Source organism: Dermacentor silvarum, chromosome 1 (assembly GCF_013339745.2).
Source record: "Dermacentor silvarum isolate Dsil-2018 chromosome 1, BIME_Dsil_1.4, whole genome shotgun sequence".
Taxonomy (NCBI): Eukaryota; Metazoa; Arthropoda; class Arachnida; order Ixodida; family Ixodidae; genus Dermacentor; species Dermacentor silvarum.
The window spans coordinates 57,827,702-57,846,184 of record NC_051154.1 but is presented as its reverse complement, the minus strand read 5'-3'; the positions used below and the strand labels follow the sequence as shown (position 1 = coordinate 57,846,184).

The 18,483-nt window shown below is 45.9% G+C and overlaps 1 protein-coding gene across 2 annotated transcripts in view; it reads right to left on the bottom strand.

Moving 5' to 3' along the window:
- The window catches only part of LOC119463840 (nuclear factor of activated T-cells 5-like), a 97,949-nt gene that overhangs the window by 16,866 nt on the left and 62,600 nt on the right, over positions 1-18,483 (bottom strand). For both annotated transcript variants that reach the window (XM_037724662.2, XM_037724678.2), the window contains exons 13-14: positions 3,821-4,000; positions 1,927-3,132 (exon numbers count right to left, since the gene is read on the bottom strand). In XM_037724662.2, the coding sequence (XP_037580590.1) occupies positions 1,927-3,132; positions 3,821-4,000 (1,386 nt within the window). The remainder of the gene's footprint in view (positions 1-1,926; positions 3,133-3,820; positions 4,001-18,483) is intronic.

Below are 18,483 nucleotides of genomic sequence, written 5' to 3'. Positions count from 1 at the left end.
CAGCGATTGAAGCGCTGACAGCGCGTGGCTGCCGCCGTTTTCGTTTTTTTTTTTCCTTTTTGCCTCACAGGTGAGCTCCGTGGGACCAAATGCAGTCATAATGCATTACGAAGGTTCTCGCTTTCACTCTACACCAGAATGCATCAGTTTGGTGTCCCCAGCGCTTACAGTCAGTGCAAAAAGCGCTGGCGACCATGCGATTTGAGTAGCACTGTACGCGCTGTTGCCTACAGACCGCACATATACAGACTTTCCACCTGAAAAACGCGATGCCGTGATGAACCACGACTGAATTGAATGGCCTAACCAGCTTCAGTCATGTTTCAGTAACTGTTGATGCACCCAAAAATGCAACATGTTTGATCAGACTTAGTTTCGACCCGGCCACCACATGCGCCCCGGCCACCACATGCCATTACATTCGCGGCACCGCCGCATGAAGGCACCACCGATCCAAATACATCCCGCACCCGGTGCCTATAGGACTTTTGGCTCCTGCGTGATATCCAGCCAACTGAAACATCTTATTTCTTCAGCATATATTAAAAAATTGTGGAATGGCAAACTGTAAGCAAATGCTACAACTACAAGTCTCCAAAAACACTACAGCTGAGGCATGATGCCACAACAAACACTACGAAGCATTCCAACACTCACTGCGTGAGCATATTTATCCTTTTCTTACAGCCAGCTCTTAGTGTGCAAATTCAAAATACCACCGTCATCAACATTATCATATGACAATATTACAACTTGCTCAACCCAGTTTTACGCAGTAACTGGTAATTTAGGTAAAATAAATGAATGGCCAGTAATTAGTTCACGAATAATCCAAGTTTCATCATCATCATCAGCTTTTTAAGTCCACTGCAGGACGAAGGCCTCTTCTTGTGATCTCCAATTACCCCTGTTGTGCGCTAGCTGAGCCCCCGACTTGCACCTGCAAATTTCCTATTTTCATCACCTTACCTAGTTTTCTGCCATCCTCGACTGCGCTTCGCTTCCTTTGGTACCCATTCTGTAACTCTAATGGTCCACCAGTTATCCACCCTACACATTACATGGCCTGCCCAGCTCCATTTTTTTCTCTTAATGTCTACTAGAATATCGGCTATCCCTGCTTGCTCTCTGATCCACAACGCTCTCTTTCTGTCACTAAGCGTTACCCCTAACATTTTTCATTTCATCGCTCTTTGTGTGGTCCTTAACTTGTTCTAGAGATTCTTTGTTAACCTCAAAGTTTCTGCCCCATATGTTAGCACCGGTAGAATGCAATGATTGTACACTTTTCTTTTCAATGACAGTGGTAAGCTCCCAGTCAGGATTTGGTAGTGCCTGCCGTATGCATTCCAACCCAATTTTATTCTTCTGTAAATTTTCTTCTCATGACCAGGGTCTCCTGTGAGTAATTGACCTAGATAAACGCACAACTGTACATACTATAGAGGCTCACTGGCGATCCTGAATTCTTGTTCCCTTGTTAGGCTACTGAACATTGAGCCCAAGTATAAAGTACCTTAATTAAAAAGTGGCCCTTTTTTACCAACAACGGAAATTTTCAGTAGTGCAACAGACAGTTAAAAAAGTGGCAACTGTTTGTCATGATACAAGACCATAAAACACCATAGAAATAAATCACAATAATAGCATTAACTTGTGGCTACTGCAATACCTAAATTAAAAACCATAGTATCACTCACAAATTCCAAAACATATAAAAATTAATTTTCATCAGCCAATTTCATCATCCAGCAAAAAGAACATACAGCATACTCCAGAGTTTACAATGTACACAAGAAAATGGTTGAGGTCTCAGGTCAGATGCTTCATTTGTTGGGTGCACTTTGGTTTCAGCAAATCTATTTGGCACAAACCATATCATTCTTTTCATTTAAAAGAGAGAGAGAGAAAGAAAGCCTGCCATACCATTGTCAAATGCATTGGGGTTGATCATGCGCAGCAGCTCCGACTCTGGAAGCATCGACATTGCCGAGATGTGGTCCATGTTTGGCCCTTGAGCTTGGGTTTGTGCTTGCTGAGCCGATTGAGGAGTTTGATCCCTGGACACACCCAAGCTAGGCTCCACAACAAGCGTTTGCGGCTGGCTGACTGGCTGTGCTGCTGCCTCAAAAGAAGTCATGCCAAATGCACCAGCAGCCGCCATACTGTCCTGGCACTGAGGGTTGCTATCAAAAGTACCAGTCACTGAAAACTGAGCACTTCGTGCTGTGTTAACACCCACTGGGCCTGGGTCCATGATCACTTTGTCACCAAACACTACGGGCACCTTGGGCTCAGACTGGGTCAGCATACCATTCAGTGAGTCTGGCCAGCTGGAGGTGACCTCTGTCTTGACTCCTGTGCAGGTGAAGTCCATGCTCTGGACCTGCTGCTCCAGGCTACTGGCAGGCCAACTTGACAAAGACAGCACTGGAGCATCCTTCACCTTCTGTTTCTTGAACTGCTGTTCATCTGTAAAGGACGATGTAGTGTTGTCCAAGGGCTGCATCTCGGGAGGCCGCCCTTCAAGGTCTGGCTCTGTTGACGCTGACTCGCAGTTGATCTGTCCCCACAGCGGCTTGGCAGCGTTCTCAGTTTGGTTTTGGTGGGCTGTAGTCAGAGCACTCCATTGGTTCTCACACTCAAAGGTGGCTGAGGCAGCGACTGTGTGAGCAGGTGTGCCCGTCTCTGTTGTCACTCCCATGAGCTGCTCTACACTGCAAGGAGGTAGCATGCTCTGGTCTGAGTAGAACAGACCGAGGCTTCCCAGCTGCTGCTCATCTGAGGCCTTCAAGGGTTCCTCTCCGGGCAATTCATAGTTTGCAGCACACTTGTCTGGGGCACCTTCAGGAGCATGAGAGATCTTGCGCTTCAGGTGACATGACTCAGCAGGGCTTGTGTCTTCAGCTACAGCTTTGAGCAGTGTCTGCTGAGGAGCTGATGAAACTACGAGGCTCAATGTGGCAGGTGCTGCTGGCTGCTGCTGCTGCGACTGCTGTTGCTGTGGCTGCTGTTGCTGCTGTTGTGTCTGTGGCTGTGTTGGCTGTGCTGGCTGCTGCACCACTACAAACTGGATGTTGTTAGGTGCTGCAGCTGCTGCTCCACTGCAGTTTCCTGGCTTGGGCTGAGACTCTGAAAGAATTCAAGGAAGTCTTGTAGCATTCTTTAAATGCTAGAAAAGAAAAGTTAGCAGCCACCTTTGTTTTTCCTCCCTTTAATATTTTTCAACATAGCTTTTACTTGACAGCGATAGAGGGCTTTAAAAAGGTTAGACACAGACTTAAGACACCTTTCGGCATCCATAAGTCACTTGTTGCGCAAAGCAGTTAAATAAGTATTATAACTGTTTTTGCTTGTTTCATTCTAGAGCAAGCGAAATACACCTGCTACCTGTTGCTTCCAGTAGCCATGCCTTGCATGGCCTTGAATTATGCAATTTTCAGCAATCTGATTATGCTAATTACCCCACATTCATAATATCTTACCAATCTTTTTTTTATCTTCAATTCCTTTACTCCCTCTATGCAAAATCTTATTTTGCACTACAGAGTGACATTACCAATGCTCAAACTGTCTCCTAGGGCATTACTGCTTTGTGCAGTAAAAAATAAAAGGTTGCGCAAAAGCCCCAAGTAGACTAAAGGCCTGAATGTGGAAGGAACACAAATGAACACTAAGAAACAGGCAAATCAGAAATAGATGACATACTGCTTTGTCTGCACTTGGCATTCATCTTCTTGCACAAGGGCACCAGAAGATTACTATGCCATATGCTGGAACAAATGCAGTACACAAGAGGACCATTCCTTTCTTTACCAACCTGGGACAGAAGCTGATGCAGGTGACAAGGCGATAGTTGTAGTTGGGATGACAAGTGTTTGAACCGGGTGACGTTGTGCCCGTGGAGACGTCCCCGCCAGTAGTGGAATTTGAATTATGGTCGGAAGCTGTGCTCCCTGTGAACTTCCAAAAGGCTGTGGCTTCAATTCCAGGCCTGACGCTGCACATAGCAAAAGCCAATAGTACTTGGAGAGCATGCCATGATAAATAATGCACATTATAAATAATATAATGTACAGAATGCCATTTTTTTTTTTTTACTTTGCACAAGCAAAGTGGGTAGAGCACTAAATGACTATTATCTTGGCTTAGTGCAGGAGCGTAAATGTTATCTAGAGAAAGTGGCATACACTGCATGAAAACACAAGCATGTGGGAAAAGCATGATGGGACAAGCTGCGGAGCACAGGGACACTAATTCTACGATTTTGACGTTTAGTTGACGAGCTTCCTTCTAACAGACTATCAACTGCAGAAGCAATGCAGGGACTGAAAAGAAGCCCGAGATGCTGCATAATAACCTTCTATGCACACAGCCGATACTGCATATGTATAGTACAGCATGGGCCCCACGGCTGTGAATGACTATGTATACGAGGTGTGTTCAAAAAGAAACTCAACTTTTGAAATAGCATGCCAACCGGCAGAGGGAGCGCGCTGCGGCTACTGAGCGCAAGTAGCGGCAGGTTTAGACAACAAACTGCCATTTGCCGCGTTTCGCTCTGGCCGTTAGTTGGCGAGCTACAGCTGCTGAAGTGAGCCCATGAACAAGTGGTTCTTTGGATTGGTGCCAAAGTGACAATGAAGGAATTGGAAGAACAGTGTGTGTGTGTGAAGTTCTGCTACAAACTTGGGAAAACTTTCACAGAGACATTTCAGTTGCTTAGCCAAGCATACGGGGAGGACTGTATGAGTTGCATGCAGTGCTATGATTGGTTCAAGCGTTTTGAAGACAGAAGAATGTCAGTCGATGACAATCCCAAGCCTGGGCAACTATCCACATCTACAGATGCCCACGTCGAGAGAGTTCGAACTGTGATTTGTGGAAATCGTCGTTTGACTGTTCGAGAAGTTGCTGACGAAGTGGGTATCAGTGTAGGATCATGTCATGAAATTTTGAGCGACAAACTTGGGATGCGTCGTGTCAGTGCAAAATTCGTGCCACGTTTGTTGACTGACGAACAGAAGCAGACCCGTGTTGAAATCAGCCAGGAACTGCTCACCGCTGCCAATGACGATGAAAGCTTTCTTAAGAACATCATAACAGTTTTCCAAATTTGTAGCAGAACTTCACACACACACACTGTTCTTCCAATTCCTTCATTGTCACTTTGGCACCAATCCGAAGAACAGCTTGTTCATGTGCTCACTTCAGCGGCTGTAGCTCGCCAAGTAACGGTCAGAGCGAAACGCGGCAAATAGCAGTTGGTTGTCTAAACCTGCCCGCTACATGAGCTCAGCAGCCGCAGCGCACTCCCTCTGCCGGTCGGCGCGCTATTTCAAAAGTTCAGTTTCTTTGTGAACACACCTCGTATGCTTAGGTAAAATAATTGCAGCTAATGCATGGATAATAATCGAATTTTTTTCTGAAATGAAGCAAAGTAAGGCAGTACTGACAAAGAAAAAGTTGCATCAATGAGCTTTGCAAAAAATATACAGTCGAACCCACTTATAACAATATTCAAGTGCCAGGAAAATTCCATTGTTATAACCGATAAGTGTTATAACCGGGTTGCATGAAAAAAAAAATAGGGGAACGGCAGAGCTGTTGAGAGAAAACTACAATGGCGGGGAGGCCAGTGCCCCTCCCCACCATCTTCCTCCATTCGGCTGCTGATTGTGTTGACTTGTTTAACTTTGTAACTCTGCTTCCTGCATGCTCTGATCGAGTGTAACAAGTCGCGGCTGTCCGCGTTCAAGAATGGCACTGCAGCAAAACCTCGTTAATTCGAATTTCACGGGACCGAAAAGCGTCCGAATTAACCGAATGCCAAATTATCGAGGGTATCAAGAAAATAAACCAATGCTTTCTACATCAACACACATTCATTTACTGAATGAATCAGCAGAATCCTGTTTCTATTTTGCACAAAAGCAGTGTGAAAGCTGCAATTCTTGCTATCTCGTGACTGATTAGCCCTTGCAGCGGCGAAGGCTTTGCGACTTCTGTCACAGCGGGGACGCAGCGCGCGTCTTCATCCGAGACGCGCTTTTCACTACCGCGCGCACATCCAGATTTTTTTGCCCGTGTCGCCAGGTCGCCACCAGTGTTGCGGAGTTACCACTCCGGAATTGGAATGACTCTGGAATCATTCCGTATTTTCGGGACCCCGGAATGGAATGGCAAAAACGCTAGGAGGAATGGAATGGGAATGGAATAAAGCGCCTTTGCCCGGAATGGAATGGGAATGGAATTACGGGTTTTTCTGAAAATAGAACGCTTTTTCGTCTACGCCGCTGTTTTTTGTCAAAATATGCCGAAGAACCAACCAGCCCACGTTCAAAAATTAGCAAGTCAAAGCCTCGAATTTAACAATAACACAGTATTTTTAAAATGGCTTGGCTGATTGCAAGTACGGTACATTTAGAAGCAACGCACCTACCACAATTCTGTCCTTATAGACTGAGTTGCTCCGAGGTTAGTCTTGATTCTTCGCGTAACTGCAGCTCTATGCCGTTGGTATCCGTCGTGCGGAACTACGGCGGCAGCATACTGCCCCCCCCCCCCCCCCCTTGCGCCTTGTGATTCTTTTTTTTTTTACCTCGGCGGCGCCTTCGCCCCGGCCACCTGCTGTCTCCCCCCCCCCCCCCCCCTCTTCTTTGTTTTTGCTACTGCTGCTGTCAGCGACACGGACGCATATTTGAAAAAGTGCTTCTCTAAGTTGTGATGCGTACTGACGCTGGCACGATGCTTGTATCCACTGCAAGCTTTCGCATACCACTCTCCCCCCCAACCCTTTTGCAATATTGTCCCACCTGTCTAGACAACAGATGCTTTTGCCCGAAACTGTCGACAAAGGTCTGTAGGTCAGCGTAGCGCACAGTCGTACACGATGAACTGTGCGCCCTCTCCCTCCATACAGAGAGAGAGAGGGAGAATAAACTTTTGAAAGCATTGGTTCGGCAAGCCAGCCGAAGCAGGAGAGCCCACGTAACTGCGGCCACGGCGGCGTCTCCTCGAGCCCCGCCGCGACGATTCGCGCAGAACAAAACCCACGTTCGCTCTGCTTTAGGGTGGGGGAAGGGGTGGGGGAGGAGAGAGAGGAGGTCTGGGTGGCGCCGCCGCCGCCGCGCTGGCGCCTGTTGGCAGCTAGAGAAGCCCAACGGTTCATTTAGTAGTTCGCTCATACTGTGAATGCTAGACAATGCTTCGAACCATCCCCTCGGCTTTCTGTGCTACCACCCCCACCCTCCTTTTCAGCCTTCTATTGCAAATAAAAAACGCTTTTATAATGCACTGCCACACTGGCTCCTGCGCCCAGCGGCTCACGCACGCAGTAAGTCCGCCAACATGGCACATTCGAAACAATCTTTTGAAATTACCCGCGAAGAAAACAAACAAGCTGCACGATGAAAGCTGTGATCCGAAACTATACATGCTATACGCACACGATCTGACCCCCCCCTCTCTCTCTATATATATATATATATAATCAGATATTTTTTTTTTATTTACAAAACATAAATCTATTTATAAATCACACATGGTGAACCATGGCACGAAATATTATTTGAATTTGCATTTATTTCTTGCAACTGTATAAAATCTCAAGATGATGCAGGGACAAAAGGCAGTGACTGCCCAGAGGTCCCTGACCCCACCCAGTAGTATCAGTGCAGCGCACACAAGAAAATGCACATTTGTTACAGACAATTTTACTAATTAAACAAATAATTGTACTTGATGTTTAAGTCTACGGCACAAACATATCGCGAGATAAAGCAGCAGTATTGTCGAGGTTCTACACAATGAAGGAAAATCAACATAAATAACTTGCAATATTCACAAGAAAAAAAAAAAAAAGACGGCAAATGTGTGCGAACTTGAAGAATTGCAACTAAATTACCAGCAAAGCTGTTTAAGTTTCCTGTAATTATATAGCATAACTTAAATGGTTGCCCGTATAGTACTGTTCCGTTTGGAACCTTGCCTGCATGTAATGCTTTAGAGCACTTGTTTTTGTAATTTTGCAAAAAGCCAGTAATTCATTAATACACGTTACTTCGCCATAACATTTACCATGTTGTACTTTCTCCCTTCGAAACCCCCCCCCCCCACCCCTCTCGCTCAAATTTCACTAGATTTGATATCGGTTGAGTTCTCAGTTCTCCCAGGGCAGCGGGATCAATTCTGCTTTGGTTGTAACACACATTCATAAAGCTCCAGATCACTTGCTTGCATAATTTACTGAAAATATCATAATTAGTCCCCTGTCTTTGAAGTTTACTTACACAGCGCTGATACCGCGTCCTTTTGTTTTCGCCAAATATAAACAAAGTGTCTTGTTTAGTTCACAGAGGACATCGCTGAAAGCAACTAGGAATGCCTTATGACGCATGAAAATAAAAGGGGGGGGGGGAACCATAGCTCACTTATTATTTGTAACGTTTATAACTAGACCAGGAACGTAAACATTTTGTTTTGTCGTGCATTGCACTTACCATGACCCCCCCTCCTCTTTCCATGAAATATATATCTGTTGTAACTAACAGCTATGTCGGGACACTGGGAAGCATAGCTGAAACCGGCTATATCACCCACTCTAACGCTTTTATAAGAAATTTTTTGCGAAGACTGTGTTTGATCCAACCTCATTTAACTTCGCACAGAAATTTTTCATAGCACACCATCAATTTTAGATAAATTTGGTCTTGGTGGCGTTTATACGAGGGTCGATCGAGAAATAAGGTTCCCAAAGAGCTTCAGCCGCACGGGAAGGTGCGAGGCGAAATCCGGCAACACCGCTGTGCGTGGCTGTTCCCCCGCTCTCGATTCCGCCCGACCGTGCTTCGCTGCACCGCTCAGTCTTGGCTCAGCAGCCGTCCGAGATGGAGGTGCCCATTGTTGCTCCCGCCAAGTGCGAGATTCGTTCCGTAATTCGCTTTTTGCACGCCAAAGGGACTTCACCCGTGGATATTCATAGTCAGTTGACAGAGGTGTATGGCGACAAGTTATGTTCGTTCAACACATCCGAAACTGGTGCAGGGAGTATAGTGCTGGTCAGAAGGATGTCCACTGATGAAGAAAGGAGTGGAAGACCGTCAGTTTCGGAGGCGATTATCGACACGGTCCAACGCGAAGTGCTTTGTGAAGCGTCCGTGAACTTGTTGCTCGGATTCCTGGGAGTTCTTACGGTACAGTGGAAAGAGCTTTGACTGAAAAAGTTGGGTATCACAAGTATTGTGCTTGATGGGTACCGCGTCTGTTGACAGCAGAACACAAGGAGAAATGCCTTGCCTGTGCTCGCCAGTTTCTTCAACAGTGTAAAGCAGATAAGGAAGGATTGTTGGACACCATTGTTACGGGAGACGAAACGTGGGTGTTTCATTTCACTCCCGAAACGAAACAAAAGTCCAAACAATGGCATCACTCAGGGTCACCAGTTGCAAAGAAGTTCAAACAAACTCTTTCTGCTGGCAAAGTCATGGCCAGTGTGTTTTGGGATCATAAGGGGATACTGCTGATCGATTTCATGGAACCTGGGACAACAATAAACTCAGACAGTTATTGTGCAACACTAAGAAAACTCACGCGAGCTATCCTGAACCGCTGGCGAGGACGACTGACAGCCGGTGTAACGCTGCTTCACAATGCCTGACCTCACGTCTCCCGTCAAACCCAGGACCTTTTGACAAACTTTGGGTGGACTGTCATGCCCCACCAACCTGTACAGTCCGGACCTCGTGCCCAGCGATTATCACTTGCTCCCCAAGTTAAAGGAACACTTGAGTGGCCAACGCTTCCGGAGCGACAATGAAGCTTCCTCAACGAGTTGGCGGCGGAGTTGTGCGACATTGGGATGCTGTAATTGGAGCACCGTCTACAAAAATGCGTAGAAAAAGATGGCAAATATGTCGAAAAATAGAGCAAAGTGTCTTCTTTCTAACGATGTACATTGCTGTGAGAATAAACAATGTTGTCTATTTGTAACATTGATGGGAACCTTATTTCTGGATCTACCCTCGTAGCTCTGTCAGGGCAGTGGGCTCAATTCTGCCCCACTCGTTAGATAGACTCGTAACACTCTAGAGTGCTTTCATACGTAATTTATTGCGAAAGCCTCAATTACCCATCTATTTGGACTTTACCTACACGTCAGACATTATCTGGTCCTTAAAGTCACAAAACATAAAGAAGCTGCTTCCTTTAGTTCAGTGAGGACACCAGGCGAACCCAATATATCACACATCAAAAAGTAAAAAGAAAAAAACATGAGGTTTCAATAATTATTCGTAACGCTTCTAAATAAGCCAGAAACAATAAAACTTCTGGACACATTGTAGTTAAAATGCTGCCTATTTTGTCAAGGTATAAAATATTTGAAACGCAGAGTTCTCTTGGGACATTGGGAAACCTAGCTAATAACCGCAGCGTGAGGCCTCATTCACACAGCCGTCAAACGCTCCGTCACGTCACCGTCACGTCAAAAAAACGCACAGCAGGCGCGACGGAGCACTGTACGAATAGGCGACTTTCGCAATGCCGAGCGGTTTTCTGCTGCTGTTCTTGATTTGCAAGCGGAGACCACAACAAGGGCGCAAAGCTCGGCGACGAACAAGTATGTGGGGGCGAAAAATGTGCAGGAATCGCAAGTTCGGCCATCAGCGTGGTCCATGTCGCACATTTGAGCACCACCGAAACGCACAGCTGAGTTTTCGACGTGCCGCACGTGGAACCAATGCTGGCACGCATGTAAACAAACCAGCCGCCGCTGCTGTTGCCAGCTTCAGCTTTGTAATATGGCTGTATTTAGCGTCGGCTTCTTAATTTCTGATTGGTCGATATTTGAGGGGCGGGGATCCGTCACCGTGCTGGCGACGGAAACGTAGAGCACCGCTCTGCGTCGCCGGCGAGCCGTTTTTGAGGGGAAAACGACTCGGAAACCCTCTCCCCTGACGAAAACGGATGCCGTGACGGTGACGTGACGGAGCGTTTGACGGCTGTGTGAATGAGGCCCGATACTTCCGAATACTTGCTTACAGTTTTTTAGAGCTGTATTTGATCAACACACATTTACCATAGCAAATAAACTTCGCATATTGTTCCCCCTATGTTCGCAAAATTTGACCTCAGTTGTAGTTTTAACTATGACAGCGCAGCGGTCTATTCTATCGGAAAAGGCAAATTTTATTCACACATTTGGATAATTGCCTATATATTGCCCAAAACATGCCCCTAATTTTCCCCAAATATGAACAAGATGCCATGCTTAGCTCACCAAGGACACCGGAGAAACAAACTACGCATCTTGTATGATGCACGAAAACACATGGAAAAACGAGGGTTCAGTAAATATCTGCAACACTTGCATTTAAAGCAGGAAAAGGAGTTTCGCAACATATTGCACTTAGAATTCGCCATATTTTCACAGAATTTAAAGTCCATATCTCGTGCAGTTCAGTAAGGTTTCAACTTGGGCTTGTTGGTTTTCCATTATGAATGTGTAGCATTCCGTGTAAAGAACATGGACAAAAAAGAAGGAACATGGTTACACACACGGAGCGCAAACTATCAATAGTTTATTGCCGAGAAGTTTTTTTAGGAGTCTGGGAAACATTTTGACATCCTGAAACACTTCAATGAGTGAGAGTGAGAGCAAGGAGAGGAAAGGCAGGGACGTCAAAAACTTCAATGAGTAACTTTCTACAAAGGCTGTCATGGACATACGCATAATAAATATATATTGCTCGTCACTCAGAACTATGCTTCGTACTTCGAATAAACATAAACACCGTTCCACCACATAGTTTACCGAGAATCCCGGGGGGAAGCAACTAAATGCCGTGCATAACGCATAAAAATTGGGAGAAAACGAGCATTTGTAACTGTTTTTCAAGCACTTTTCGAACACATAAGTAACCTGCACAGTTACGTCACCAAAAGATGGCCTTCATTCTTCAAAATATCAAATATCTGCTGTTCTCGCTCCTGCCAGGAAACGAGTAATAGTGTAGCTCTTATTTAGAAACGGTCTGAAAATAAAATCGACAAAATCAGAAGTAACACATGCCTTTAGAAAAAAATTCAGTGTTCTATCGGTATTGAAATGGCTCTGCCCGTTCGACCAAGGTAATTTTCACAAACGCATCTACAATAAGTTATGATCACACAATTAGACAGTTAGATCTGTATGTGGCTTGATTAGATTTTTCGTGGGGATAAGATACTGAGACTGCAATGATATATAGACTATCTCTGGACGGAGATTCAATAGCTTCGACATTTGATAATCCAACGATTTCATGCCGTAAGGCACACCAATCGTTGGGTGTGGCTGATTATAATATTTTAACAATCCTCGCTGCGAAGCAGGGGACACGTAGTAAAGAAAAACATTACTTACGTGGCCACTCTACTAAGGAAAAAAATTTAGCTTCTGCTGTTTTTTGTTGGAATTTCCAGCGCGCAGCCGAAAGTGCCCACTCTCAAAATAAGGGGGGGGGGGGGGGCATACTTTGCTTTGCTGGCATACTTGGCATACATAATGGCATACTTTGCCCCTCCCCCCTCCCCCACTTCAGACAGTGAGGGGGCAAGTCCCCCCCCCCAGGTAGATATGCCTATGGAGGGTGGAAGGGCAACGGGACAGAGACGCGTGAGGCAGGCGATGCGAATAAGGATGGAAAACAGCGCGCGGCGACCTGCAACGCCTCCAATTTCTTTCCTTTCCGCACGGACACCCAGTAGCCAGACTTCATCATCATAACCGATAATGCGGCATGGGGGCATTGTAGTACGTAGGTTATTTAACCATAGAAAACATACAAAAGTTGACGGTGCAGCAGCTTCTCATTGTTATAACCGATATATTGTTAAAACCGGTATCGTTATAAATGGGTTCGACTGTATGAGGTTTTTTTTTTTCGAACCGAGTCAAATCCACAAACCGGAACTAAGTCAGATAAAACTGTAGTGACAAGAAAAACTCGGCAACTTTCCCCTAGAAAAGCGGTTGCAATGAAATAGGCGAGATAACGCTCGGCGAACATGTACGCAGATTGTATTTCATATTGAAAATGAGCCAGATCTTGTTGTGGCACGGATCAAAATGAGCCAAATCCATTTGCCCAATGGGAGTGGCTTTTGGCGTGACGTCATATAACCAACATGGCAGTCTCCTTGCGAGTTCCCGCCTGACAGCTCGGACTGTTTTGTGGGTGTTTTCGCAAGTTTTTTTTTTGTTTTTCAGAGTTGGCTTATCATGGATTCGGACGGCAATGAAGGGATCAGCAAAAGATCTGTCCTCAGACGTCAACGACAAAGTGAACATAAGCAAGGTCGCTGCCTTGTAAGAATACGCCGCTGTATAAATGTAAACATCGGAAAAAGATTCTCAGGTGTGTGCTTGTGACAGAAGCATCTGTTAAACCTTTCAAGAAGAAGTTCGACGAAGTGTGCAGGGCGGAACAAAAGGCGTTCGTTTTGATGTACTGCACACCATCAGCAGTAACGTAGGAGAGCAAAAGAAGCGGAACATCATCAGAGCCTTGCTGCTGTTTACAAGGTACAGCTGGAAAACGGGAAAGAGATCCGTGTTTGTCGCAATATGTTTTGCGCGGTGCTTGCTGTTAGTCACAGCACAGTTACTCGCTATGTAAAGCACAAGCATGAAAAAGGCGAATTGAAGCCCGACAGCTGGGGAGGTGACCAGAAGCTCAAGCGTTACAGTTGAAAGCGATCAGATGTCGTGGGGTTTATTATGAGACTTGGCGCAAGAGCGGCGCAAGAGAGTTCTTGAAGCCCTGTTGCCTATGTTTAATGGCTTTGCCGCCAAAACTCCATCGTACCATTCTTGAAAGTCAATTTTAATAAAGTTTTCATAAGAATACCACATGAAATTTAGTGTTTCAAATCAATGTGAGCCAAATCCAAAGTTATCATCCTAATATTGGTCAAATCCGCCGCATAATTTTTAATTACTTGTGGCCGTAAACTTCCTCCGGCTGACATGTAAAATATATCACATACCTGCCAAGTTTGAAGAAACTAAATCCGGGAGATCTTCCGACTGGGCCAGGGGGGCAGTCGGTTACACAACCCCCCACCCCAACGTCTATATTTTCAAGCACTGACAGGAGAACTCTATTACAATTTTATTTACAGATATACAAATGACCACATGAACATCAAGGTCTCACTTTTGCAAGCATTTCGTTGTTGCTAATTAAATTCTCAGGTCTTACACACCAAAACCACGATGATCTGATTATGAGGCACGCTGTAGTGGGGAACTCCGAATTAATTTCGACCACCTGGAGTTCTTTAACGTGCACCCAATGAACGGCCCACGGGCGTTTTTGCATTTTGCCCCCAACAAATGAGACCGCCGCAGCCGAGGTTTGCTCCCGCGAACTCGTGCTTAGCAGTGCAATACCAAAGCCACTAAGCCACCATGGCGGGTGTTCAAAAATTCTTCAGATAATGTTTGATTGTAAGAAATTCCATTTCTTTCACATTTTGCGAGGATGACGTTTCCCAGCGTCTTAGATGAATGACACATGGACGAGCGGCACTGCGTTCTCGTATTTTTCCTAATGTTAAACTGCCGCTCGCACTCTGCATTGCTCTGTGGTATCAACAAAATACCCAGCGTCACTTCGGCTGAGCACTACATTAAAAATACTTGAAGATATTTTTTGCGCTAGCACTCCTTCATTTTAAAGCCATGACTGACCGTAGGCCTATGCAATGCCAGAGCGGCTGACGCCGAGGAGAACGATGGAGAGTCGAGTGTTGCTAGTTGCAGAACGCAGCATTCACTCGCTAGCTTAATGAGACTAGGGCCACTAGGGCACCGTAACGATCATCAGCCACTGTGGCATATCTTGCAGAGCAAAGGTAAGTTTTATACAGGGGCAATATTTTCTAGCAATCACTTCTTGTGACACTACCATATTTGCGAGCTTTCGCATGACTTGGCACTGGAGGCTTCAAAGTAGACAGCCGAAAGCATCCCCGACACTGTGCCAAGATAGCTTGGCACAGAATTATCAATGGCGTCGGCAACATACACATTATAAATGGCGTCGGCAGTACACACTAATGTTTCCAGTGTCCAGTGATGCAAAACCTTACAAAAGTGACTGTATCTTCAATAGCGACAGCTACTCGGCAAGACAACTGCCGCCTCCTATCACAAACACCAGTGCGACAACATGCTAAATTGTGGAGAAGTAGGCAAAGAAAACTTCACGTTAAAAAGGGGGCTAATGAACGGTGGACTGTTTCACTCGCTTCTAGCTGTACAGCTGTCTACGGTTTGTTTTGATCGGCTGTTGCACTAGCACTGCAGAGGAGAGAATTAATTTTTTCGTTAAGAGATGGCTCTAGGTGGCGTGCACTATCATCAGCCAGAGCGAGTAAACTGAGAAACTACAGCACAGCTGTGAGTTTATGCGACTGCGCGGGACCAAAGCTCGAGGTGCGCTTATTACACGGGGGAAAAATATCCTAATTTTGAAGAGAAAAGTTAGAGTGCGTTTATTATGTGCCTGCACTCAATGTATGAGTTTATACGGCAGAGATAAATTCGGGGATGTGGCCCTTACACGAGTCTGGTACACAATACATGGATTCTATAGAATATAAGGATGAGCAGATACGTAGGATTGCACAGAGTCAGACGCTCAAGTTGACCTGAAACGCTGAGGAGGTTAAAAGTTAAATTCTGGGGTTCTACGCGCCAAAACCACAATATGATTATGAGGCACGGCATAGTGGGGGAGACTCCGGATTAATTTAGACCTCCTGGGGTTCATGCACGATACACAGGCGTTTTTGCATTTCAACCCTATCGAAAGGCGGCCACCACGGCCGGGATTTAAATCCCACGCCCTAGGGCTTAGCAGTGCAACACTCTAGCCACTAAGCCACCATGGCGGCTGCCTGAGGAAGCTCACCCTCAAAGAGAGGGTGAGAAATGATAAGTCAGTGCAGAAATTAGCACATAGTAAATGCTTAGTTCATGAAAAACACCTACTTGACTGTCACTGTCTTTTTTTTTTTTTAGGGGAAAGGGGCAATTCTGTGAGAGGTGTTTCTTCAGAAGTGCTAGTAAAGAACAAAATTTGTAAGATGTTCAGGAACCCTTGCGAAAAAATTATACCTGCTTTTGTTTAGGCCAGATATGCCTAAACAAACCTCAATTATTTAAAGAAACACGTGCTTGTGATCTTATTATCTAAAGTTGTCACATACTGTATATAAAATTACGGGCATATGTTTTTATACATTTATTCAATACTGCCAGCGGCCTTTTTGGCAGCCAAGGCAGGAGTGTTACAGGAAGAAATGTGATAACAAAAATAGAACGGTAACAAAAAATTGTCAGAACATAACAGCAACACAGGTACCGAGAATATTAGCAAACACAAAAGCAAACAAAAAGGACACTAAGTCACCGCACGTAGCGGGAACAAACAGAAGTGGGTGAAAATAATAAAAAGAAAATCCCCCCCCCCCCTCCGTTTCTTTTTTATTGCGATAGCAACTATACGGCCACTCCAAGCGGATATCTGCCGTCGCCGTCAGGTTTCGTATAAAGTCGAAGGGCGATAAAATTGTCGCCGTGTGCGGTATGCTGTTAGGCGCGTAGCCAGGGGGGGGGGGCTGATGGGGCATCAGCCCCCCCCCGAAATTTTTTCGTGCTGTCATGCACCGCCGACCAAAACAACCACCGGCGCCGGGAATCATTGTGGATTTTGTCTACAATGTCTTTTTGACACTCGAAAAGACATTCCGGCGCGAAAATTGCGAACTCGGGCTGGATTTCGTGGAAACGCCCATGCGCCTGGAGTCACATAACGTAAGGAGCCCCAGCCGAGCACAAATTTTCAAGGGATTTTCGATAGCGAGCGGGCGCGTCGAGGCATCTCGCAGCGGCACCGTGATCTACGGAGCTTATGGATTTCAATTCCGAAACTTGATGGGTATAAAGTTCTCATACAGTTTTGACGCGAAAAGTGCACTGACATTTCCAAAGGCGTGCTTCTGATTTTTAATTCTGGAACTTTCTGGGTTTAATGTTTTTATAAACTTGGGCCAACATGCGTGCACTGGAGCCCTCGTGTCCAAGCCGTTCCAGAAATGGAAGCACGCGCTCGCAATCTTCCACACACACGAAAATATTAAATATCACCGTGACTCTCAGCTGGCATCTGATAATTTTTTCCAAACATTTTCAGCAAGCGCGCCCAATGTGATCGATAAGCTGGACCAGTGCAGGCAAAGTAAAATAAGAGAAAACAGAAGAAACTCAACGGCCTATTTAATTTGAGACAGTTGTTTTTGCGGGCGGCAAGGTCTTGCTCTCCGTGGCGATAGGGACACTGGTCCTATGGATTTAAGCAAAGCCCCCGCTGAAAATACAGGTATTTCCAGAGCGCTTCTTCGCATGCGAGCTGATTGTGGAGATACACATCTGAAGAACCATTTGGAAAGTTGCCCCAGTAATGCCTCGTACTTAAACCAGACGTACAAAACCAAATTATAGAAATTTGTGGTGAAATTATCAAAGAAAGCCTAGATGCAAAAGTGAACGCTGCAGGGTGCTTCTCCGTACTTGCTGACGAAACGACGGATATTGCTGGAATCGAACAGCTTACTGTTTGTGCAAGGTACGTAAACAAGGATGTCAACGATATCGAAGGAAGGAAGGAAGGAAGGAAGGAAGGAAGGAAAATAAGAGGTGAAAGGCAGAGAGGTTAACCAGGTTAAGTGTCCGATTGGCTACTGTGCACAGGGGGATGGGGTAAGGGCAGAAAAGATTAGAAAACAAAAGAAGATAAAAAAAACTAAAAGAAACGTATCAGTCCGCACATTCTATAGTTTTTCACGAAGTCTTGTTTCTTTTAAAAAGCGTAATAGCGTTTTTAAAGCAGTTCGTTCCGACGTCGGCTGGGACCAGGGACCAAGAATTGTGGCTTCCGTAAGAGGACGGCTGTCTACCTTGTCGAGCGTGGTGCTGAGGAAACGATACCGAAGTGTTTTTAGGCTTTAGCACAGGAATAGATGCCCTCTCTCATGGAGACTACATGTTATATGTATATGTGTACAAACTAGAACACTGCACGGGCTCAGGCTCGGGCTTACCCGAAAGCCCGGGCCCGGCCCGGCCCACGGGCCGGGCCGGGTAGAGCAGTTTTTTCACGGGCTCGGGCCGGGCTCGGGCACGGCGTGTGCTTTTTGACCCGGGCCCGGGCCGGGCTCGGGCTTTCTGGTGGTGTGCATGTAACGTGCAGCGAGTTATTCTCGGGCGTTTCAACTCTGAAAAACATGTATTTTTCGGTCTCGGGCCGGGCTCGGGCTGGGCCTCGGGTCTAAGGTAAAGGGGTGGCGGGCCGGGCCGGGCGGGTAACGTAGATTATTTCCGGGCCCGGGCCGGGCCCGGGTCTAGCCATAAAGGTTTTGTTCGGGCTCGGGCGG